At 44.8% G+C, this 26,603-nt stretch overlaps 1 protein-coding gene across 1 annotated transcript in view; it reads right to left on the bottom strand.

Moving 5' to 3' along the window:
- The window catches only part of COL27A1 (collagen type XXVII alpha 1 chain), a 407,011-nt gene that overhangs the window by 175,174 nt on the left and 205,234 nt on the right, over window positions 1-26,603 (bottom strand). The window contains exons 22-28 of the mRNA XM_069748227.1: window positions 20,217-20,261; window positions 19,281-19,334; window positions 13,263-13,307; window positions 11,766-11,819; window positions 2,670-2,723; window positions 690-743; window positions 332-385 (exon numbers count right to left, since the gene is read on the bottom strand). Coding sequence (XP_069604328.1) covers window positions 332-385; window positions 690-743; window positions 2,670-2,723; window positions 11,766-11,819; window positions 13,263-13,307; window positions 19,281-19,334; window positions 20,217-20,261 — 360 coding nt within the window. The remainder of the gene's footprint in view (window positions 1-331; window positions 386-689; window positions 744-2,669; window positions 2,724-11,765; window positions 11,820-13,262; window positions 13,308-19,280; window positions 19,335-20,216; window positions 20,262-26,603) is intronic.

Here is a 26,603-nt window from a genome sequence, read left to right as displayed (position 1 = left end):
ATCCTTTTGTTGTCCAGGTGATAGGCCACTGCCAGATGATTCTGGCAGCGACTCTCTGATAAAGAACACAACAGCGTTCACCAAGGCTGGGAGTTGGGAGAAATAGCTATTAGCTGAACGATCGTATAGTCTGGAGAGGGTCTGATCTTCACTAACCATAAAACAATGGCACGCCCTAGTGTAAGTACCATTACTTTATAAGATGGAAGTTATGTAAAAAGTGCCCAAAAATATACAGTCCATGTGTCACATGAAACGACCACATAGTAACACATAGTAAGCATACGACAACTGTATACTAAAATGATACACCGTTTGGATCTCCACTTACCCTTCGGCCTTTTGGACCTCTTATGCCTTGCGCCCCACGTGATCCAAGCAAACCCTGTTATGACACAAGAGAATAACACACAGAATGAATGCAAGGCACTGGTAATGCACCAATATAATACATATATAGAAATAATATAGAGGTTAAGATTGGTTGTACAGTCAGTGAATAAACCAAAAAAAGGAATTTCGATAAGACTGTCCTCAATATGATCTGACTGACCAATATGATAAAATACATATTATGTGTATTTGGCTATCCACATTAACAATATAGACCCAGCTCAATCACTACGTATCAATCACGTCAGCAGCTTGGTAATTTTTTGCCAAAGGATTGAGAGGAACATATCACTTACCGATGGTCCTGGAGGACCTGGAGGACCTAGTAGTCCAGGATTACCAGTGTGACCCTGAAAAGTAAAGAAATATTTGATGAGGTTGCCCACTGTTTGAAAATCAAATACATTGCATGTGGTATTCTACAGAATAATGCACAAAAAAGGAGATAAAATTCAAGTGAAATCTCACGCTATCAAGCCATGCTTTTCATTGGTCTTTCATAGAGTTAGGTGAGCATCTTGAGATGTAGTTTTGCCTATAATATCTCAGTCCATAGTGGTCGCTTTTAATTGTGGGTTCTATATGTCATGGTCCGAGCAATCGGAAATAGCGGTGCCATATTGTTTAGTTATTACATCAAGCCAATAAGCAGCGGGAATGATGACAACGTGGAACTCATATTAGTCTTTCAATGTGAAGTGAATCTGTAACTATCATGTATTTATGGATGCAACAAAAAGGGGTTGTCCATCACTTCCTTTATTTTAAAAATAAAATGTGTGCTGCAAAAAATTCCCCCAAAAACACATGTCCCCCACTGGTCTCTCTACTTCTCTTGTTGCGAGAGACATCATGTGACAGATGTAGCCAATCAATGGCACCAGCAGTCACTTGCTGTATGTGCCTGAAAACAGTGACTCTTGCTCTATCTTCTAGTTTGGACGCTACATGATCAATGCAGCAGGTGATTGGTGGCGCTCCCTGCTGGAAAAGGAAGCGACAAGATTGACAGCAAGACAATGGCAGCGCTACCAAGGAAAGCAAATATCTACTTTTCTTCACATTACTATGGGATATATATTTTTTAAATAAAAAAGGAGTAGTCAGGCTCTTTAAGGGTAAATCCATACAGGACAGAATTGGCTCTGAGGTATCACTGGATTTTTGCAGTTACAATCAAAAGTGGAAAGTGAAAGAGATTTTACAAGTCTGATCCACATGTTCGGATGTCTGCACAGAAATGTGAGTATGTGTCGTTTTTTCCTAAAATCCTACATCATCCGGTTTCAGATTTGTTGTGGATTTTCACAGCAGATTTTCTATGTAGTGATGGAGAAAATCGGTAGTGTATTAGCAGCAAGATCTGCATTGAACTCCATGAAGGAGATATGGGAGATACTTACCCTAATACTCCATTTTCATTCTGACTTTTTAATCATTTTAGAGCTAATCTGGTTTAATTTTGGAGCCTGATTCTTTGCCGAATATGATTTGAGTACGTTTCCATTTTTCTCCAAGCACAGAGACTGACTACTAGCTTTCTCTGCCAACAAGAGTCCTGATGGATAAGTAAAGCTATTTTGCAAAATGGGTACATTCACTACAACTATTTGGTTTATTTGGTGGACTGCCTCTTTGAACAAACACCCTGTGGCTCATCCAAGAGGGGCTTTAAATAGTGCATTTCAGTGGAAGCCTTGTGCACGCAGGAAATACCTGGTTCAAATACACATAAACAGACAGGGCGGGGGTAAAAACGCCAGGGTAATTAAGGTAAACAGAAGCTCCTGTAATACTCTGGGCTGTGCAGACTTCAGGGCACACAGGTATCTGACCACACTAGAAAAATACACTCCCCTTAAGAAAATAAAGAAAGCCAAACACACGAGGCAAGAGCTATCCAAACACTCAGACAGACGCTCTCTGAAAGGGAATCCAACCAAGCACGTGGCTACCAGAGAAGAATGACAGCAGTGAACGACGGCTACCCACACGTGTACATTTACCAGCATGGGCTTGTGGTTACTATATGTAAATCGGAAAGCAATTAAGCCGATGTACACTGAGCAATACATTGACAACTTTCTTCACATGTATTTATGGAATCACAGGGCGATGCTGTCATGAACAATGCTTTGGATGGAAGTTTACGTAACTTACAACGTGCAGCACAACATATAGGAGAAATATCCCGTCAATGTCTACATACAAGTGCATGTATAGGATGTGTGTTATTCCTATCCTGTATGGAGCTTAAATAATAGACTGATTCTTACCAGTGTTCCCTTCTCTCCTGGAGGTCCCGGAGCCCCAATACTGCCTCGGTCTCCCTAAAAAACACAATGTAATTCATCCGGATGTTATTATTAAAGCATTTTGTTAGGTTCGGAATGACATATGATACATTTTTAATGAAACATTGACAGTGCCCTAGGTCTTTAACCCCTCTGTGACCTTGGACGTACTATCCCGTCGAGGTGCCCTGGGCCTATCTGACCCTTGACGGGATAGTACGTCCTGCCCTTTAATGCGATACCGCGACTTAAGTCGCGGTGATCGCATTAAAATTCCGACGCCATCTCACCTGGGGGGAGATGGCCTCGGCATCCAGGGCATTGTCGCCGCCCACCCGCCCTCTCGATCGCTGTGATTGGCTGTTCAATTCTGAACAGCCAATCACAGCCATTCTCATTGTTTCAGCCAATCGGAGCGGCTGAAACAATGAGGTCACAGGCTAGGATCGAGTACCGATGTACTCGATCCTAGGTCCGGTGCCTGGCAACGCCAGGCACCGGCAAGAACAGCCCGGATTGGCGCGATCGCCGATCGCATCGATCGCGCCAATCGCAGGGCACCGCGCGGTATTACCGCGCTGTGCCCTGCCGGAACCTGCGTGGATCGGTGCTCTAATAGCACCGATCCTAGGATAGGACACAGTGCAGGCCCAGCAGGGCCTGCAGGAGCCGATTGGCGCGATCGATGTCATCGTCGATCGCGCCAATCACAGGGCGCAGCGGCGATCACTCTGTGACCGCTCTGTGCCCTGCAGGTGACCTGGCTGTGACCTGCCTAGGATGGCGCGAACAGATCCGATCCTAGGCAGGTCACAGCCAGGTCACCAGGAAAGCTCTGATTGGTGGGATCGATGTTATGGTCGATCCCACCAATGACAGGTCACAGCAGCAGCATGACCGCTCTGTGACCTGTCTGTGTCACCTGCCTGACCTGTGTATGACCGCTCTGCAGGGTCCTCATTCTAGCTGAGGATTCCTACAGAGCGGTCATACTGCTGGATCTCCCTGCTGGATTTTGTGCCTGGATCTCCCTGCCGTGCTGGGTATTGTGGTGCCACAGCAGCCTGTAGCACCACAATCCCTGCTAAAGAAAGAAGACAACTAAACGTAAGTTTTATCCCTGATCCCTGCCCAATCCCCGTTCATCCACCCCAATCCCCGTTCATCCACCCCAATCCCCGTTCATCCACCCCAATCCCCCCTTCCCCCTCTTTTTACCCCCTCCACCCCCATTTGTGCCGCCTCCGTGCGCACATTTAGTAGCCGCCGAGCGTTGATTGGTGACGCAGTTCACCGATCAACGCTCGCGCTCGCTTTTTTTCCCTCGCCCCCGTTGCGCCAACTCCGTACACACATTCCGCAGCCGCCAAAGTTTGATAAGTGACGCAGTTCACTTATCAGAGTTTGTGCCTGCCGTTTTCCTTTTTTTTTTTTCACCCCCCTTTTGCGCCACCTGACTACAACCGTACGTTTTGATCACTGATCCCTGCCCAATCCCCACTTCCACCCCCATCTCCCTTCCCCCTCTTTTTACCCCCCTTTGCACCTCCTTCCGTGCGCCCATTTAACAGCCGCCGAACGTTGATTGGTGACGTAGTTCACCGATCAACGCTCGCGCTCGCTTTTTTCCCTCACCCCCGTTGCGCCAACTCCGTACACACATTCCGCAGCCGCCGAAGTTTGATAAGTGACGCAGTTCACTTATCAGAGTTTGTGCCTGCCGTTTTCCCTTTTTTTTTTTTCACCCCCCTTTTGCGCCACCTGACTACAACCGTACGTTTTGATCACTGATCCCTGCCCAATCCCCACTTCCACCCCCATCTCCCTTCCCCCTCTTTTTACCCCCCTTTGCACCTCCTTCCGTGCGCCCATTTAACAGCCGCCGAACGTTGATTGGTGACGCAGTTCACCGATCAACGCTCGCGCTCGCTTTTTTTCCCTCACCCCCGTTGCGCCAACTCCGTACACACATTCCGCAGCCGCCAAAGTTTGATAAGTGACGCAGTTCACTTATCAGAGTTTGTGCCTGCCGTTTTCCTTTTTTTTTTTTCACCCCCCTTTTGCGCCACCTGACTACAACCGTACGTTTTGATCACTGATCCCTGCCCAATCCCCACTTCCACCCCCATCTCCCTTCCCCCTCTTTTTACCCCCCTTTGCACCTCCTTCCGTGCGCCCATTTAACAGCCGCCGAACGTTGATTGGTGACGTAGTTCACCGATCAACGCTCGCGCTCGCTTTTTTCCCTCACCCCCGTTGCGCCAACTCCGTACACACATTCCGCAGCCGCCGAAGTTTGATAAGTGACACAGTTCACTTATCAGAGTTTGTGCCTGCCGTTTTCCCTTTTTTTTTTTTTCACCCCCCTTTTGCGCCACCTGACTACAACCGTACGTTTTGATCACTGATCCCTGCCCAATCCCCACTTCCACCCCCATCTCCCTTCCCCCTCTTTTTACCCCCCTTTGCACCTCCTTCCGTGCGCCCATTTAACAGCCGCCGAGCGTTGATTGGTGACGCAGTTCACCGATCAACTCTCGCGCTCGCTTTTTTCCCTTCAGCCTTTTTGCGCAACCTCCGTACACACATCCCGCAGCCGCCAAACTTTGATAAGTGACGCAGTTCTCTTATCAGAGTTTGTGCCTGCCTTTTTTTTTTTTTTTACAGGTTTTTCTTCTCCTTTTAGCATTTTCTTTTCAGATAAGTTTGCACAAATCACTATCCCCCCACACATACACATACAGTTATCAATAAAGTGCACCCAATCACCATATTCACACAAAAATGTCCCGCTCGTCCCGTTCGTCCCAACAGCGCTATTCATTGGAGGAGGCATATGCTTTCCTTGCCTCCGACACTGATAGCGAGGGAGAGGATCCCACTTTTCTTCACTTTTCTGATTCTTCATCCTCTTCCTCCTCCTCCTCCTCTTCCTCCTCCTCCTCCTCTTCCTCCTCGGGTCCTGCGGAACCACCACGCAGACGCCCCAGGACAGAAGATGAGGCAGCCCCCACCACTCCTGAACCAGCGCTCCCCACTGCGGAACCCACATGGACCTCGCCCCCCGAAAATTACGAGCCACTGATTCCTGATTTTGTGGCAGAATCAGGAATCAAGTTTGACACCACGGGCCTCACAGAAACAGACTTTTTCAAAGTCTTTTTCTCTGAGGATTTTATTAACCTCATGGTGGAGCAAACTAATTTGTATGCTCGTCAATTTTTGGAGCAAAACCCCGGTACATCATTTTCCAACTGGTCTCCTGTAGACGCAGTTGAAATGATGCAGTTTTGGGGCCTGGTCCTCCACATGGGGATCGTGAAGAAGCCAGAAATGCGGCAATATTGGAGTGTAGATGTTTTATATAACACTCCAGTATTCCGAATGGCCATGGTTCGGAGACGTTTTGAGGCCATCCATAAATTCCTGCATTATTCCGATAATGCACAGTGTCCCGCACGAGATGACCCCAACTTTGACCGTCTGTTCAAAGTTCGGCCGGTCATCGAACACTTCAACAAAAAGTTTTCTGAAGTGTACGTGCCCAAAAGGGACATCTGCGTGGATGAGTCCTTGGTCCATTTTAAGGGGCGGCTCGGATTCCGTCAATACCTGCCCAACAAAAGGGCCAGGTACGGAATCAAACTCTACAAGCTGTGTGAGAGTGCCTCAGGGTACATCCACAGGTTTAGAGTGTATGAAGGGAAGGACAGCAGGATTGAACCCCCTGAGTGTCCTCCTGTCCTGGGAGTGAGTGGGAAGATCGTGTGGGATTTGGTGCACCCACTGCTGGATAAAGGTTATCACCTCTATACTGATAACTTTTATACCAGCATCCCACTCTACAAATCCCTCTCTGCGCGAGGTACCGCAGCCTGCGGTACTGTGCGCAAAAATCAGAGAGGCCTCCCAAAGACGCTACTTCGGCAGATGCTCAGAAAAGGTGAGAGCAAGGCCCAATGTAGCGACCACCTGCTGGTGGTCAAGTACAAGGACAAGAGGGATGTCCTTCTCTTGACCACCATACATGGTGATGGCAGAGCCCTCAGCACTGTACGGGGTACCTCTACACAGGTCTGCAAACCGGACTGTGTACTGGGCTACAACAAAAGCATGGGGGGGGTTGATCTCTCTGATCAACTCCTCCAACCATACAGTGCTTTGAGAAAGGCCAAGGTGTGGTACAAAAAGTTGGCCGTCCACATCGTACAAATGGCAATGCTCAACGCTTTCCTGCTGTTACGATGTGCACGCCACACCGATACGTCGTACCTTCAGTTCCAGGAGGTAGTGGTTAAGGCCCTGATATTTGGTACTCCGGAAGGAGAGGGCCCCAGTACTTCCGGAACTGAAGGTGCTCGTATCGTACCAGGCCAGCATTTTCCGGGGGTGGTCCCGCCAACCGGCAGAAAAGGTAAGCCGCAAAAAAGGTGCCGAGTGTGTTACAAAAGGGGAATACGCAAGGACACCATTTATCAATGCGACACCTGCCCCGAAAAACCTGGCCTGTGTATGAAGGATTGCTTCAGATTGTACCACACCTCCATGCACTACTAATTTACTTTACAAGAAAGCGTACATTAGTTCCAAAAAGGGGGCACATCTAGATAAGTTCCTTGGGGGGGGTCTAGGTTCCAAAATGATGTCACTTGTGGGTTTTTTTTACTGTTTAGGCACATCAGGGGCTCTGCAAACGGAACATGACGACCGCAGACAATTTCTGCATTCCAAAACGTCACAACTTCCCTTTCGAGCCCCAACGTGTGCCTAAACAGTTTTTTCCCACATATGGCGTACCAGCGTAATCAGGACAATTTGGACAACAACTTTTGATGTCCAATTTCTCCTGTTACCTTTGGGAAAATTAAAAATTGGGGACTAAAATATCATTTTTGTGGGAAAAAATAGGATTTTTTATTTTCACGCCTGGGCATTATAAACTTTAGTGAAGCACGTGGGGGTTCAAATTTCTCACCACACAACTAGATAAGTTCCTTAGGGGGTACAGTTTCCAAAATGGGGTCACTTGTGGGGGGTTTCTACTGTTTAGTCACATCAGGGGCTCTGCAAATGGAACATGATGCCAGCAGAACATTCCATCAAAGTCTGCATTCCAAAACGTCACTACTTCCCTTTCGAGCCCCAACGTGTGCCCAAACAGTAGTTCCTCCCCACATATGGGGTATCAGCGTACTCAGGACAAATTGGACAACAACTTTTGGGGTCCAATTTCTCCTGGTACCCTTGGGAAAATTAAAAATTGGGGACTAAAATATCATTTTTGTGGGAAAAAATAGGATTTTTTATTTTCACACCTGGGCATTATAAAGTTTAGTGAAGCACGTGGGGGTTCAAAATTCTCACCACACAACTAGATAAGTTCCTTAGGGGGTACAGTTTCCAAAATGGGGTCACTTGTGGGGGGTTTCTACTGTTTAGTCACATCAGGGGCTCTGCAAATGGAACATGATGCCAGCAGAACATTCCATCAAAGTCTGCATTCCAAAACGTCACTACTTCCCTTTCGAGCCCCAACGTGTGCCCAAACAGTAGTTCCTCCCCACATATGGGGTATCAGCGTACTCAGGACAAATTGGACAACAACTTTTGGGGTCCAATTTCTCCTGGTACCCTTGGGAAAATTAAAAATTGGGGACTAAAATATCATTTTTGTAGGAAAAAATAGGATTTTTTATTTTCACGCCTGGGCATTATATACTTTAGTGAAGCACGTGGGGGTTCAAAATTCTCACCACACAACTAGATAAGTTCCTTAGAGGGTCTAGTTTCCAAAATGGGGTCACTTGTGGGGGGTTTCCACTGTTTAGGCACATCATGGGCTCTCCAAACGCGACATGGCGTCCGATCTCAATTCCAGCCAAAGTTAGCTTGAAAAAGTCAAACGGCGCTCCTTTCCTTCTGAGCCCTGCCATGCGCCCAAACAGTGGTTCCCCCCAAATATGGGGTATCAGCGTACTCAGGACAAATTGGACAACAACTTTTGGGGTCCAATTTCTCCTTTTACCCTTGAGAAAATAAAAAATTGGGGACTAAACGATCATGTTTGTGGAAAAAAATAGGAATTTTTTTTTTCACGCCAGGGCGTTATAAACTTTCGTGAAGCACTTGGGGGATAAAAGTGCTCATGACACATCTAGATAAGTTCCTTAGGGGGTCTAGTTTCCAAAATGGGGTCACTTGTGGGGGGTTTCCACTGTTTAGGCACATCAGGGGGTCGCCAAACGCGACATGGCGTCCGATCTCAATTCCAGCCAAAGTTAGCTTGAAAAAGTCAAACGGCGCTCCTTTCCTTCTGAGCCCTGCCATGCGCCCAAACAGTGGTCCCCCCCCACATATGGGGTATCAGCGTACTCAGGACAAATTGGACAACAACTTTTGGGGTCCAATTTCTCCTTTTACCCTTGAGAAAATAAAAAATTGGGGACTAAACGATCATGTTTGTGGAAAAAAATAGGAATTTTTTTTTTCACGCCAGGGCGTTATAAACTTTCGTGAAGCACTTGGGGGATAAAAGTGCTCATGACACATCTAGATAAGTTCCTTAGGGGGTCTAGTTTCCAAAATGGGGTCACTTGTGGGGGGTTTCCACTGTTTAGGCACATCAGGGGGTCGCCAAACGCGACATGGCGTCCGATCTCAATTCCAGCCAAAGTTAGCTTGAAAAAGTCAAACGGCGCTCCTTTCCTTCTGAGCCCTGCCATGCGCCCAAACAGTGGTCCCCCCCACATATGGGGTATCAGCGTACTCAGGACAAATTGGACAACAACTTTTGGGGTCCAATTTCTCCTTTTACCCTTGAGAAAATAAAAAATTGGGGACTAAACGATCATGTTTGTGGAAAAAATAGGAATTTTTTTTTTCACGCCCGGGCGTTATAAACTTTCGTGAAGCACTTGGGGGATAAAAGTGCTCATGACACATCTAGATAAGTTCCTTAGGGGGTCTAGTTTCCAAAATGGGGTCATTTGTGGGGGGTTTCCACTGTTTAGGCACATCAGGGGGTCGCCAAACGCGACATGGCGTCCGATCTCAATTCCAGCCAAATTTAGCTTGAAAAAGTCAAACGGCGCTCCTTTCCTTCTGAGCCCTGCCATGCGCCCAAACAGTGGTCCCCCCCCACATATGGGGTATCAGCGTACTCAGGACAAATTGGACAACAACTTTTGGGGTCCAATTTCTCCTTTTACCCTTGAGAAAATAAAAAATTGGGGACTAAACGATCATGTTTGTGGAAAAAATAGGATTTTTTTTTTTCACGCCCGGGCGTTATAAACTTTCGTGAAGCACTTGGGGGATAAAAGTGCTCATGACACATCTAGATAAGTTCCTTAGGGGGTCTAGTTTCCAAAATGGGGTCATTTGTGGGGGGTTTCCACTGTTTAGGCACATCAGGGGGTCGCCAAACGCGACATGGCGTCCGATCTCAATTCCAGCCAAATTTAGCTTGAAAAAGTCAAACGGCGCTCCTTTCCTTCTGAGCCCTGCCATGCGCCCACACAGTGGTCCCCCCCCACATATGGGGTATCAGCGTACTCAGGACAAATTGGACAACAACTTTTGGGGTCCAATTTCTCCTTTTACCCTTGAGAAAATAAAAAATTGGGGACTAAACGATCATGTTTGTGGAAAAAATAGGAATTTTTTTTTTCACGCCCGGGCGTTATAAACTTTCGTGAAGCACTTGGGGGATAAAAGTGCTCATGACACATCTAGATAAGTTCCTTAGGGGGTCTAGTTTCCAAAATGGGGTCATTTGTGGGGGGTTTCCACTGTTTAGGCACATCAGGGGGTCGCCAAACGCGACATGGTGTCCGATCTCAATTCCAGCCAAATTTAGCTTGAAAAAGTCAAACGGCGCTCCTTTCCTTCTGAGCCCTGCCATGCGCCCACACAGTGGTCCCCCCCCACATATGGGGTATCAGCGTACTCAGGACAAATTGGACAACAACTTTTGGGGTCCAATTTCTCCTTTTACCCTTGAGAAAATAAAAAATTGGGGACTAAACGATCATGTTTGTGGAAAAAATAGGAATTTTTTTTTTCACGCCCGGGCGTTATAAACTTTCGTGAATAACTTGGGGGATAAAAGTGCTCATGACACATCTAGATAAGTTCCTTAGGGGGTCTAGTTTCCAAAATAGGGTCACTTGTGGGGGGTTTCCACTGTTTAGGCACATCAGGGGGTCGCCAAACGCGACATGGCGTCCGATCTCAATTCCAGCCAAATTTAGCTTGAAAAAGTCAAACGGCGCTCCTTTCCTTCTGAGCCCTGCCATGCGCCCAAAAAGTGGTTCCCCCTCACATGTGGGGTATCAGCGTACTCAGGATAAATTGGACAACAACTTTTGAGGTCCATTTTCTCTTTTTACCCTTGGGAAATTAAAAAGATTATTGCTGAAAGATCATTTTTGTGACTAAAAAGTAAAATGTTAATTTTTTCCTTCCATGTTGCTTCTGCTGCTGTGAATCACCTGAAGGGTTAATAAACTTCTTGAATGTGGTTTTGAGCACCTTGAGGGGTGCAGTTTTTAGAATGGTGTCGCTTTTGGGTATTTTCTGCCATATAGACCCTTCAAAATGACTTCAAATGTGAGGTGGTCCCTAAAAAAAATGGTTTTGTAAATTTGGTTGTAAAAATGAGAAATTGCTGGTCAAATTTTAACCCTTATAACTTCCTTGAAAAAAAAAAGTTTGTTTCAAAAATTGTGCTGATGTAAAGTAGACATGTGGGAAATGTTATTTATTAACTATATTGTGTCACATAACTCTCTGGTTTAACAGAATAAAAATTCAAAGTTGGAAAATTGTGAAATTTTCAAAATTTTCGCCAAATTTCCGTTTTTTTCACAAATAAACGCAAGTTATATCGAAGAAATTTTAGCACTATCATGAAGTACAATATGTTACAAGAAAACAATCTCAGAATCGCTAAGATCCGTTGAAGCGTTTCGGAGTTATAACCTCATAAAGGGACAGTGGTCAGAATTGTAAAAATTGGCCTGGTCATTAACGTGCAAACCACCCTTGGGGGTAAAGGGGTTAAATCATTACCCTTACCTTTTCTCCTGCAATCCCTGTCTCTCCCACTGGACCAATAAATCCTGGAAGACCCTGTGTAGAAAATATATTAAAATGCTGAAATTAGCAACGTTGTCCCTTCAACACAACCTCGAAATGGTGCTTAGGTTTTGTCTATTATTTTGTTTATTATTTTGTCTCCAGTGCCTTGAAATTTCAGATTTATCCCAAGTTATAGTCTGATGCACTCACAATTCCTTTGGTTGCCGTTGGAAACAGACAACAAGCTTGTAGTCAGACAATACCCAACAGTTTAGTTCTTGTAGAGTGGCTTTTCCTACTTCAGACTATTTGATAGGATAAAGCTTTGGATAATGTAAATCACCTGAGTAAACACTGTGTAGGTGCACATCAGTAAGGACAAGAAGTTACCGATCCCTCAGTAAGAAGTTTACTATATTTATTTCCATACAAAATGTTTGCACAGACAAAAATATGTGTTATTATTGTCATTGTATTGGAAGTGTAATGGAGTTGTCGGACTTGGGGCATGCTGATTTACCTGGCTGACAAATGCTCAGGGTCTGTTACATTACTTTAGCCAAGTATTGCATTGTTAGGACTTTATTAGGCAAAAACTGGTGCCAAGATGAGGCAGTCAGTTGTTAGAGAGCGCGAGTCCAAGTACAGTGCCCAACAAGAGGCCAACAGGAATAGGTCTGGATTGATGTAGAGGTAGAGCCGGGCTATGAGGTAGTGAAAAGATGCCTATAATGTGAGGAGTTGCCATTATCTCAGAGCAAAGCTCCAGTGAGCGGTCAGTGGGGTCTAAGCCAGGCGGACAAATGGCGCAATGGAGGGGCACATGTTTAATAGAGACTATGGGAAAAGTATTGGGGTGGTATTGGATTGATGTCATTCATGCTTCTCATGTTTTATGTAGATTATCAAGACCACATCAAAACCAAATGGATCCAAGCAGAGAGACTGTAGTGCCATTTACTTACAGACTAACTCTTATAAATTTCTAGTGCTAATCGCAAAGCTTTTTATAGGAATGAAACAAAAATGTTAAAAAAATCAACCTTTGTGAATGTCCATTTAGCAGAAATGAAGGGTATTAATTAGCCCTTTAATGTATGGGATATAACAAGGATGAGGGAGAAAATATGCCCCTATAATAGTATTTTTCCAGACAGTTGACTTAGGATTAGGATATTCTGAAAGCAAAGAATGTAATATTGTTATTGGCAGCTCAGGTAAAGATTTCTGTTCTTGCGGAGTTCTTACAGCGATGTGTAAATATTGGATTGGATTTGGAAGCAAGAATTAACAGTTCCAGGTTATATAACATCATGAGAAAGGCCTTGTGAATTGCAGATCTGCTGGCTAGCGATATGGAAGATGTCTATACTAAGTACACCTCCAGTCTCCATCAGGAAATCATAGTTAGTGGCCTCCCATCAGTAATAGAGACAGTGACTGTTATGGGGGTATTGAAAAATATTTCCCGGGCAGAGAAACTATTTACAGCACCTGTTCACCGATCTTCCCAGCTCTTCCTGTGTTTCCTGGCTCACCCTGGAGAAATAGGAAAAGACATAGTCACTCAGAAAATAAAGAACTCACATCTCTCAGCACATAAAGATTAAGCAAAAGGCATAAGGAAGCTGGCAAAAGGAAATTCTCAAACTACAAACTCATACTAGGCCCTGGATTTCTGGCATGCAACCAAGATGGGAGAGGATAGTCCCTACATATGATAGCAGAACTGAAGATGTACACAGACACTTATGACTATGTGGAACATGACCTGTTCAAGGCAGTAAAGGGTTCTCCTTTTGGAGACTGAAAGCTAGAGTAGAGAAACAGATGGATCAGGCAATGCTCCTTGGGTGAAAAGTAAGCAAATTCGCATTTCTTCAACTGAAGAAAGCGGTTGTTCTAGTTCTGCCTTTTGGAACTAACTACCTTACAATTCAATGACAGACCCTTTAAAGTAGAGCATTCACCAGATTTGACAACACAAAATACATACATTACCAACTACCGTATATCTCTAGATTTAAACATATACAAAAAATGGAACAGCACACTACCAATAAGTGGGTTTTAAGGGTCGAGTTCCCACCTCTGCACAGGGGGAATCTCGAACCATCTCCGCTGCGGTCTCCCATTCTTCTCCAGCTGCAGTGGAGCCTGCTCAGCAGACACGTCGGTCTCAGCGTCTGGCTCAGCCTGATATGGTGCGGATGATTACTGTCGCCTTTCAAGGCTCAGCCATTGTAGCCAGTACTGGTCAGCGGCGAGCAGACGTCTCTGGGACTAAGTCCTGCTTTTCCCCTTCTGAGCATGTCCAGGGTAAGACCTCTCATTGGAGGTCAGGGGTCACATGCTCAGGTACTGCAGCAGCTCCCATTGGTCCTCTAGGAAGGTACTGAAGTTGCTGCAGCTTTAAAAGGTTCACATGGCCGCACGGCCATGCGCTTGTATTAGTACTAGTAAGATATGAGCTCAGCGCCAGTGTGGTCATGCTTGCATGTGGTCAGGGTTTGGCTGATATAAGCTCCTAGAATACCAGCACCTCCAGAGAGGAGTTTGTGTATGTGGATGTGGATTCAGGATTTGGCTGAAATAAGCCCCTAGAATACCGGCACCTCCGGTGAGTTTTGTGTGTGCTATGCTGACTGCATGACCACTGTCAGCTCTATTAGGTAGATGTTCCTCTGTGAGGTTAACAGGGCACAGCGTTCTCTTTCTCAAGCGAATCTGTGAAGTAACAGAGTTCGCTTATACCACCATATAGTACTGTCTTTTACTAGCAGCAGGTTCTCTCCTGCACGGTGGAACCCGGGTTGCGAACGCACCTACTATATAAATATATATATATATACATACACACACACACACACACTCGGTGCGTTCCGCCAAACTAACTGTGGGTGCATGCCTCCCCAGCAAAACCTCCAATACTTGTGCAGCGCCCCAGAGACCTGGTCGTTGCAGTATGACGCTCTGCCACTAAGGGTAGTGATGGTACGTCTGATGGCACTAAAGAAGTTCTCCTGACCAGGTATCACCAGAACACATTACACTTCATACTCCGGCCACTAGGGGGAGAAAAAGGCTTTATTTATTGGGCCACTCCTCACACTGGTAAAACTAGGGGTTGGGGAGGAAGTTAGTCAGAAGCTGACTGGGTTGGATTCAGGCAACATCCCGTGGCAGGGGGTGTTGCAGGGAGAAGACACAGGGGGGTCCCTGTCAGGCGTGGGAACCTGGCAGGTGCCTAGCGAACAGAGCAGAACGTAACGGAACCGCGCCTGCACACCCCGCGGCGGTATCCAAGAGAGAGACACGAAGGGAAGGATATTGTAGAACAGTGTAAACGAGATCAAGCACAAAGGAGTACCAGTAGGAGTCGTGCCGTGAGACCGAGGCAACATCCTACTGAGGCGCGTAGCCGGTGGCCGGAACACCGCGGGAGTAACTGACTCTAGGCCTTACTTCGAACTCCGCAGGACAGTTAATCATAGGTTGGCTGTCTACCTTACTACACCTACGAAGACATAGGGGGCAACGCGTGGAGAGGGGCGTCTCTAGGGTCCCGGAAGAGCTCCGAGCCTTCCCGTCATACGGGTGCGTCCTAGCCATAACATACCTGGGGGACGAGAAACTAGTAACATCTGGAACCAAAGAGAGAGAGAGCTGTAGAGAACGAACAAACGAGAACAGCAGTTGTGAGGACTATTCCGAATGCTCAGCAGGGTAGGACTACAACACACAGGCGCTAGTGGTAGGCAACGATTTCCATCTGTGAAGGAAACTCTGGATGTGCCCATCGGACCGGCCAGTCTCAGATAGCCCTGTTAAGCGTGCTCTGGATTGAGGATCCTGAAGTCTTCAGTAAAGAGGTAAAGAGACTGCAACCCTGTGTCCTCGTTATTGACTGCACTCTACACCATTACCATCCACCTTACTGGGAAGCCCTGGGGACATACTTCACCTGTGGGAAGGTATACCATCCAGCTGCCATTCCATCACCCCAGCAGACCCCACAGCGGCGTCGGTCACCCTGACAGAACACCACAGATGGCGTCACGAACCCCTGACAGACTGCACCACCTTTATTGGACGCCCCTTAGCAGGGTCACGGACCGGGTCTAGCCACCGTGACAGCCTCAGAACTGAACCAGAGAGGCCCGGTACCGAGAACTCGTGGCTCTGTGTCTGGGGGCGCTTCACTTGCCCCAATCCAGATAGGGAAAAATGAAGGCAGCACTCCAATATTCAGTTGAAAAAATGTGGTTTATTTCAAACCCACATGCTGTGGCAACGTTTTGGCTCACACTGAGTCTTTCTCAAGCCTTGTGCTGCCTTCATTTTTTCCTTTCTAGATTTAAACATAGATTTCATAGGAAAATCATTCAAAATTGCTGCAAAATCCTTTATGAAAAGTTTAACTCAATTTCCGCCCATCTAGCCCGATTAACAGCTTCTCAGGGTCCTCCCCACTGAGATCTCACACTGCTCAGTACAAGCTGCAGATGTTAGTAAGACTGGGCGGGGTGGGATAAGACTAAATACATCGAACTTAGGAGATCTCTCACTCTATGGAAGGTCTCAGAAAATGTTCATCTTAATATCTGAAAATCCATGTAAGTCAGAATGGCTGTAAAATTCTAAGTAAGTCTCATCAGTAACTTCTAAGAGATTTGTTTTAATAATGTAATCAGTTTGAATTGTGAAATCTGGGAAAAGATGCACTTTACCAAACCTTGTTACTTGACATAAGAGATTTAGCGAAACCAGAGTCTCCTTTAAATGAAAATCACTTATTAGTGGTCAACTGTTTCAGTGTTTTTGTCCCTCATCAATGCAGAGTATAGTACTGGATGGCTGGGTGACAAGCATTTGATGGAGGTCTATGTCATATACAAACAATACATCCTGCTGAGACTTGTTACAATATGACTGTTTAGCAGTCTTTCTTGTCACCCTTTATACCTATTGAAGGGGTTGAAGAATTTGCATATTTGTGGTCACATGTCATCTAGTCTGCTCCAGTTTTTCTCAATAGAAGTGAATTGAAAGTAGCGTAAGAGTCAATGTACTTGAGAGGGATTTTATATAACGGGGTGCCACACAAAGGACATTAATCATGTATCCATAGAACAAATGATAAATTACAGCTGACTTAAAAAATCTCTAAAAGATGGGTATTGAACTCCTTGTTCCTCCTAAGGGCAGAATGGAGAGTTTTGAATGAGTGACGTTTCTCTATTCAAAGTCTATGGGACTACAATGTAGGAGAATGCGGTCAAATTCTGCGCTGCTCAATCATGTGTCCAAAGTTATTATTAAAAGTGGTCTTTATTCAACGTATTTTCGAGTTTCAAAGAACCTCATCAGGAAATACTACATAAGATTAACATTCTTATGTGGTATTTCCTGATGAAGGAGTTCTTTGAAACTCAGAAACGCGATGAATAAAGACCACTTTTAATAACACCTTTGGACTACATGATTCAGCAGTGCAGAATTTGACCACGTTCTCCTACATTGCATTTTCAACGGCCGGTCCCTCGTGGATCCGTGGATCTGCGGCAGCGAATCTCTCCAATGCTTGTCTTAAGCTACGTCTGGTGAGTGCTTTTACCTTGCATTGACTGCTTAATCTCGGATAAAACCCTATTGCACTATTTTCCTCCAACAGTTTTTATAGCAAGTCTATGGGACTGACAGAATAGCTGTGGCGATGAAATGCTGTTTATATATAGAGACTAAAAAAATTGGTGCACGTCTCAAAATTGGTGCACGGTCTCTTTTCTCAGCCTTTTTAAACTGGATATGATCAGGATGGGATTTCATCCAATGTTAGTAACTTGTTTAGCCATTTTTCATTTCCTGTGCTGATTGGAAATTTGCAGATTATATATTATTCTGTTAATCAACCTTTCACCTTGTGCATTATTGAATGTTTGGCTGCTTCCATCTGTGGTGACCACATGAATTTCCTTTCCCTCCTGGACTGTATACGCAGACAGATTTTGTTACACATTATGTAACCCTATTGCCTTGCTGTGTATAACATGTCATGACTACAATTTGGAATTATATCACTTTGTACATTTTATTGAGGCTTCATTCATAATCAGTGATTTCATTCACTGACTGAAGGCAGAATTGTGATATGGCGAAAAATGAGTAAAAAAATCATTAGAAAGTTGTAACATTTGTACAAATTTTAATTACACATTAAAATGTACTTCGTCTAATCTGGAAAGAAACATTAATCGGAGTGTGAATGCCATACTACAGCTTTTCATTATTTTTTTTTAACAAGTGTTGAAAAAAGAAATGTCACCCATTTTCATCTTTTTTTTTTTTCCAAAATATTTCACTATGTTACAATTCTGCATATGTACAGTCTTATGGGGAAAAATGTTAGAAAAATAACAACACCATGCTGCGTTTTGAAAACAAAAGTCCAAAATCCTAAAAAATGCCAAATACAAATTACTGAAAAGTCATAACTATTTTTATTAGATTTTAAAGGCGTTTTCCGGGCCAAGCCGCATCTTCGTCAGTGACTGTATTATACTTATATATCTAGTTTTGACAGCTACTGCTCAGCCCCAATAAAACAAATGGTACGGAGTTGTAATACCAGATACAATCTAAGATTGGAATGTGTTGGCACTATATAAATAAAGATTATTATTATTATTATTAAGATCAAAAGTGGCTCTCTTTCTGGAAGCAGGTAGGCACGTTGCTCGAATATCGTGACTATACAGAAATGAGACGCTATAAATACTGATAAAAAAGGCATTTTAGCAATAGTGGCTATTTCATGAATACAATCACCTAAGTGCAATTTAGAAGTTCATACAGTAGTTCAAAAAAAGAAAAGGAAAAAAATATAAAAAATGAGCATAATATAAGGTACAGATTAAAAAATAGCAAATCCGCATAAGGCCTTGATTCATGGAGAGACATAGATGGGCCTATGTGATGCCGAAGCCTAATCCGCCCTTGGCTGCTGCTGAGTTGTATCAGACTTGTATAATTTGTTGGTGTGAGTTGGAAGTGATCGTTGGGATTTACTTGTCGCACATATGGAAGTAGGATGTGTAAAAATCTGAGTCAAGTTTGTGGCAATTTCTCTTCACTTTCGACTACTGCCAAGAACTTGCGCCAGGTCTGAAAGAGTTGCAAACCTCCCAGACTAACAATATGCGCCAAAGAAAAGAAACTCTTTCTTACATGAGAAACAGGGGCCAGCAAAAAATAAGTTTCAAAACACACAGACTTTTTTTTTCTACCTCTTACTCCAATGATGCATGAGCAGTAGTAAAGACTCTCGTTTTGTATTCATTTAAGATCCAAAAGGTGTGAAGTGAGGGAGACTCTGACAACTGGTAAATGGCCCCAATGATTCTGGCTTTTATAAATGAACATTGTACATATGATGTGCTGTTCAGACACAGGGCCATACTACAGCCATCACTGACATTCAGCGCTGTACGGTAATAAGTGCCATCCTCTCACCTTTAGTCCTTCTGCACCTGGTATACCTGGGAATCCCTTTCTCCCCGGATATCCCTAGAAATAAGAAGACCTATTAGACTTCATCTATACATGACATTTCTATTTTAAGGTTTCCTATAAATGCTAGCGGTTATAGGGGAATGCAGTAGTCGCTTCAACATTTATACTCTATGTGCTGGAGCCCCTACAGCGCCCTGCAGATCAGTAGGGGTGCACAGTGTGCAGAGGCATTCAGCTCACCAAGTATGGACCCCTAGGCTTTCTACTGAGCCTTTGTGCTTTTCTGCACACTGTTTTCAGTGATTGCTAGTGGGTGTCTAAGGAGTCAGGTCCCGGACCACCACCAATCTACAGGGACTACAAAAAGTATGCACTGTAAGCAAGTAATCTTTAGATTGGCCATGTAAATGACATCATAGGGGATCTCTATGGGGAAGCCCCCAATACTGCCTCAATCTTATCTAATAGAACATAAGACAAAAAGTTGCCCTAGTAAATTCTCAAATGCAGCAAAAACCCATTAATGGGCAATATATGAAAAGACGGTCTATACCGAGTGCAAATTAGTATTTCAAAATAGCAATCAAAGATGAACTGTTAGCGAGCCAAGATGTAAGGGTGATGGAGAACCAGCAGCACTTCTGGTGACAGCAGGTGGGCCAGATTTCAGCCGGACATAAGGGACAACCATGTAGAGCACCCTCCAGTGCGACGTGACAGCAATCCTCCGGACATAAAGGGGCTTCTATTTTTACTCTATAAATAACGACCCTCTGATTTCATCCTGGACAGTGTCATCTCTTGTAGGTGGTGCGGCCGTGTTTTATTAGGTTAGTAAAACATTGGGCAGGAAAATGCTTCATTTCCTGCCGATGCCTACGAATACCAAACACGTTAATTGGAGTCAAATTATAATGAAATATCCTAAATTTGTACCTCCAGACCGGGATCTCCTGGGGGTCCAATTGGTCCTTCATCGCCCTAAAAGGGAAACAAAATCACAGGTTAGATTGAATGATGACACCTCCCCGCTCAGGTTATACATGACAGCATGTTATTATAACACATACGTCAGGGCACAAACTGAATTTATTCTCAGCTCTCAGAGAAAGAGAACTAAAATTTTGCAATTTCCTTAAAATAATGTCTGAAAAATTGTAACCTTCTCCTCCGTCACTTCACCCCAGATGGGGTTTTTTTATACAATAAAGCAATGATAGAAATTAAATGCAATAGAAAGCCTTTCACGCAGACAACATAGCCGTGCAGTCCCTTCATGTTGAGACCATTATTGCAGTTTGAGGCATAGACCTTTGTAGATGAATAGTTAGAGGAGTTGTCAAGGATTAGGAGGATTGTATCCAAACTGATTAAAGGGTTTGTTCTCTACCCAAACAACCCCTTTATAAAATTAGGTACTCCCCCTTATAAGATATAAATAGCATATTTTCAATTCCAGCACCCAATCTCCCAGAGCCCTACAGCCAATCAGCGGCCACTATTGGACGTCATGCAGGAACGGAGGTGGTGCAGGAGGTGAGTACCGTATATATTATTTTACGATGGACAGTGCTTTATGTAAAAAGGGGTTGTCCAGGTAGTGGATAACCCCTTTAACTTAAACATTTCCAACACTAAAATTAACCACCTATCCAAAGAAGAGGTGATTGAACTCAATGACATTTACAGAATGGAACAAATGATAGGCCAGATAACGGGAGATCCTGATAAAACTTATAACACATGAGCTCCCTGGATCGTATTTAGGGAGACTCCAGAAATAGATCTCTGGCTGTCAAGATCCTAACTTACTTACTGCCTTATTTATTTTTCTCCATGATTAAATCTACAGTGCCCATGGTGGGGATGGTATTCCTCTGGTCCGTCCAGTCTGGAGTCCAGATACATCACACCTGATTTCACCCCTCCCCCCTTCTGGTTAGGGGGCATGGGCAAGTTCGATGTAGAGATTTGACACTCGTGTTTCCTATCCCACATACCCCATTCCACCACTCTATTCTCTTCCCCCTTTCTTCTCCCCTCTTTGTTTACTTCTTTTTCCTAACTAGACTTTATTTTCTCTATTTCTTTTGAATAATTAATACAACATTGCTGAAAGGTGTTTACAAAAACCTTGTTATTGATTTATTGTCATTAGCACTCAACAGCAATCAATAGATATTGTGACAACATTTGATTGAGTACAAATCTGTGGAATTTTGTGTAATTGACGTATTACTAAATTTCAAACCGTGCATAAGCAATATTTAATATTCTTGTTATTATAAATGACTATTTCTACATGTTATGCTTTAATAAACTTGACTTATACAAAGAAAAGGTGATAAATTGCAGATCGGTGGAGGCCTGACTGCTGGAGCCCATATCAATCAAGAGAAAAGGGTGATGAAATACCATGTCCGAATAAAACGGCTCCGTGCATGTGCATCACTGTGCCATTCATTTCCTATAATGCTGCAGAAAAAAAGCAGTCTTATAAAACATGAATTGAACGATGGCATGCAAGCACGGCCACTGCTCCACTCTGAGCAATCAGTTCAAAGCCCGAGATCAGTTGAAGGTCCAGTAGGCTGGGCCCTCACGGCTCTACAAGTTAACAACTAAAAGTTAGCACCTGTCCAAAGATTAACGTTGCAAATGATCCTTTAAGTGGATTTTCAGGGATGATCTATTCTTATTATTACTTTCCCATACCTCAGCTTCTTGCAACCACTTTGGTATGCTTTTCAACTGACCCCTGCAATACTCCCAATGTTATCTATGGCCTTGTTTACTCTGCCCTGATCATATGCATCTGGCTCACTCTTAATTATGTGACCAAGATGAACACAGACCACTCCCCTCTGCTTCACACCTGAATGCCCTTTCTAGCAAATATATTGCAAAGCATAAGTCTGCTAACATGTCAGTGCATCATATAAGTGTATCATAGAAGTGTGTGGCGTTATGGAAGAAGTAATCCAGATTTGAACCAGAAGGAAACTAAAGGTAACTGGATACAGTCACAAACAATGTTTCTGCTTGTCTTCACTCTGACCCTTATAATCCTTCAATTTCTGCTAACCCCCATAATCCCTACACCTAGTAAGGAACTGGTTATCTCTCCCTCCATCCTCCCCATCCATCTCACCTCCTCCTCAAAATACAATCCTCTGCCTCCAAACACAGACAGCCTCCTCATGTCCTCTCCTGCTTCCACCTGCTATCACTTCTCTGCTCCTCCTCACTGCTGGTGATAGCTCTCCAAATCTTGGCCCTCCTCACCACATCCCCACAGTCAGTTCTACCTCCCATCCATGCTCTATCACAAATTTCCGTAACCTCTCTAACCTTACACCCATCCACCCAGCCCACGCTTCCTCAGTCCCACTAACAGGAGCTCTATGGAACGCTAGCTCTGCCTGTAACAAACTTTCCTACATCCATGATCTTTTAATTACTAAGAAACTTTCCTTCCTCGCTATCACAAAAACCTGGCTCATCCCATCTGACACAGCCTCTCCAGCTGCACTTTTATATGGTGGATTCCACCTTTACCCAGCCCCAGCAGCAAGCATGGCGGAGGAGTTGGTTTTCTCTTGTTAGATAACTGCTCCTTCACCCACATCCCACTGCCACCCTCTGTTACCCTGCCTTCCTTTGAGGTGCACTCTGTGCGTATCTACTCCCCCACAAACTTCCAACTGGCTGTCATTTACTGTCCCCAGGGCAAGCCACTACCTTCTTCGCCCACTTCACCACCTGGCTACTTCATTTCCGCTCCGATAACATGTCCGCTATCATCATGGGTGACTTCAACATCCCCATTGCCACTTCCCTCTCAGCTGTCACTAAACTTCTATCTTTTACTTCTTCGTTCAGCCTCACTCAAAGGTCTTCTGGAGCCACTCACAAAGATGGCCACAACACACTGGACCTCATCTTCACCCGCCTCTGCTCCCTATCTAACCTCTCTAACTCACCTCTACCTCTTTCTGACCACAACCTGCTTACATTCTCTTCCCTCTCCTCTCCAGGTCCACAATCTCCACTCCACAAACTCGTACACCCTCGCAGAAATAAAACACCTTGATCTACACTCACTCTCTGAATCCCTTCTCCCTCTTACATACATAAGTTCCTTACATAATGCGGATGCCGCTGGTGCTTTGAATAACACCAAAATAGCTGCAGCTCTTGAATCGGTCGCCCCTCTCACACACAGCTTGCAAAATCAGCAGACAACCCTGGCACACCAGCCTGACCAAAGAACTGAGGCGGGCTTCCAGGGTTGCTGGGCGGAGATGGAAAAGATTCCACTCCAATAAGCACTTCATCGCATTCAAACAGTCCCTCACTACTTTCAAGGCCACACTTGCTGCAACAAAACAAAACTACTTTTATCTATATACATATATATATAATCGTCTAAGGGGCACTTCTGTCTGTTTTTCTGTCATTCTGTTTGTCTGTCTGCCACGGAAATCTCGCGTGGCTGATTGGTCGTGGCCTGCCAATCAGCGACGGGCACAGTCCGGCCGCGAATTCGCCCCTTCCTACTCTTTGTCAGTGCCCCCTCCAATCAGCGCTCACACAGGGTTAATGGCTGCCTTACATCGTGTTATGCTGCGGTGTAACGCAGTCCGTTAACGCTGCTATTAACCCTGTGTGACCAACTTTTTACTAGTGATGCTGCCTATTCAGCATCAATAGTAAAAAGATCTAATGTTCAAAATAATAAACAAAATAAAAAATCATTATATACTCACCGTCCGGCGCCTTTCCTGCTGCTCCTTGCATCATCTCGCAAGACCGCAATGCATTCTTGGGACCGGAGCGCCACGAGGAGCATCGGTAAACGCCTGGGCTGGATCCGGGGGGCCGACGGAAGGTGAGTATATAACTATTTTTTATTTTAATTCTTTTTTTTAACAGGAATATGGTGCCTACATTGCTATATACTAGGTGGGCTGTGTTATATACTACGTCTCTGTGCTATATACTACGTGGCTGTGGTATATATTACTTGGCTGGGCAATATACTACATCGCTGAGCTCTATACTATGTGGCTTGTGTTATATACTGCATGGGCTGTGTTATATACTACGTGGCTGTGCTATATACTACGTGGCTGTGCAATATATTATGTGGCTGTGCAATATATTTCATGGCTGGGAAATTTACTATGTGGGCCGTGTTATATACTGCGTGGGCTGTGTTGTATACTGCGTGGGCTGTGTTATATACTTCGTCTCTGTGCTATATACTACGTGGCTGTGGTATATATGTGGCTGGGCAATATATTACGTGGCTGTGCTATACACTACGTGACTGGGCAATATACTACGTGGGCTGTGTTATATACTAAGTGGGCTGTGTTATATACTACGTGGGCTGTATGCTACTTGGCTGTGCTATATTTCTCTGCTGTACCTGTACATCATGAATCGTGGTATGTATTAAAGAGGGGGGCCCACTGAGACTCTTTCGCCCGGGGCCCTCAAAAACCCGGAGCAGGCCCTGGCTTCACTGATTGTTCGCGGCCGGGCGTGACCAATCAGCGACAGGCGCAGTCCGGCCGTGAATTGGCGTGGAATTTGAGCCACGCTTCGCTAATTGGTCGCACCTGGCCAGCCGAATCCTGTGTATAAATTGCATTATTCTGAAAACTTCATAAATAAACTACATACATATGCTAGAATACCCGATGCGTTAGAATCAGGCCACCATCTAGTTCTCTCATATCCTCCCTGTCTCACAACCCTAAACAGCTAATCAACACCTTCGATTCAGCTGAAGACTTTGCCTCATTCTTCAAACAGAAGATTGATAACATCACAGAAAGCTTTGGCCTACAACCCCTCTTCCTAACTACTCAGCCCTCCTCCACCAAAACCAGCTTCTCCACCATTATAGAAGACCAACTTTCAAGATCACATGTCACCACCTGTGTACTTGACTCAATCTTATCCCACTTCATCCCAAAGCTCACCACAGTCTTCATCCCAACTCTAACCCATCTCTTCAACCTATCAATAACAACTGGTGTTTTCCCCTCATGCTTCAAACATGCCTCAATCACACCCATCCTAAAAAAAGCCCTCTCTTTACCCATCCTCCGTATCTAACTCCGTATTACTTCTCCCTTTGCCTCAAAACTACTGGAACATGTCCATTCTGAACTGTCCTCCCACTTCTCTTCCTGCTCCCTCTTCGACCGCTTACAATCTGGCTTCAGACCGCATCACTCCACTTAAACTGCCATAACTAAAGTCACCAATGACCTGCTGACTGCCAAAGCCAAGCAAAATTACTATGTCCTCCTTCTCATCTCTTGGCATTACAGACCTGGCCCTATCTTGGATCGAATCATAACCAACAGACAGGACATTCAGTGTCTCCCTCTCACACACCACCTCCTCACCTCGCGCCCTATCTGTCGGAGTCCTGCAAGGTTCAGTCATAGGGCCCCTGCTCTTCTCCATTTACACCTTTGGACTGGGACAGCTCATAGAATCTCACGGCTTGCAGTATCACCTCTATGCTGATGACACACAGATTTACCTCTCTGCACCCTACTAACCAGAATCCCTCAATGTCTGTCTGCTATCTCATCCTTCTTCTCCGCTAGATTTCTAAAACATTACATTGACAAAACAGAATTCATCATCTTTCCCCATGTCACGACTCTCCCAACAAACCTATCCATTGAAGTAAATGGCTGCTCACTCTCCCCAGTCCCACAAGCTCGCTGTCTCGGGGTAATCCTTGACTCTGATCTCTCCTTCAAACCACATATTCAAGCCCTTTCCACTTCCACTTCAACTCAAAAATATCTCCCGGATCCGTACATTCTTCAACCTAGAAACTGAAAAACTCTAGTGCATGCCCTCATCATCTCCTACCTTGACTACTGCAACCTCTTGCTCTGTGGCCAACTCAAAAATATCTCCCGGATCCGTACATTCCTCAACCTAGAAACTGAAAAAACTCTAGTGCATGCCCTCATCATCTCCTACCTTGACTACTGCAACCTCTTGCTCTGTGGCCTCCCCTCTAACACTATTGCGCGCCCCTCCAATCTATCCTAAACTCTGCTGCCTGTCTGATCCACCTATCCCTCACCGCTATTTCCCAGCCTCTCCTCTCTGTTAATCCCTTCACTGGCTCCCCATTACACAGAGACTCCAGTTCAAAACCCTAACCATGACATACAATGCCATCCACAACCTGTCTCCTCCATACATCTGTGACCTCGTCTCCCAGTACCTACCAGCACGCAAACTTCCGATCCTCACAAGATTTCTTTCCCTAATCTCCTC

This window comes from Ranitomeya imitator, chromosome 2 (assembly GCF_032444005.1).
Source record: "Ranitomeya imitator isolate aRanImi1 chromosome 2, aRanImi1.pri, whole genome shotgun sequence".
Classification (NCBI taxonomy): domain Eukaryota; kingdom Metazoa; phylum Chordata; class Amphibia; order Anura; family Dendrobatidae; genus Ranitomeya; species Ranitomeya imitator.
The sequence above is the reverse complement of the archived record's forward strand: the minus strand, read 5'-3'. Positions and strand labels throughout refer to the sequence as shown.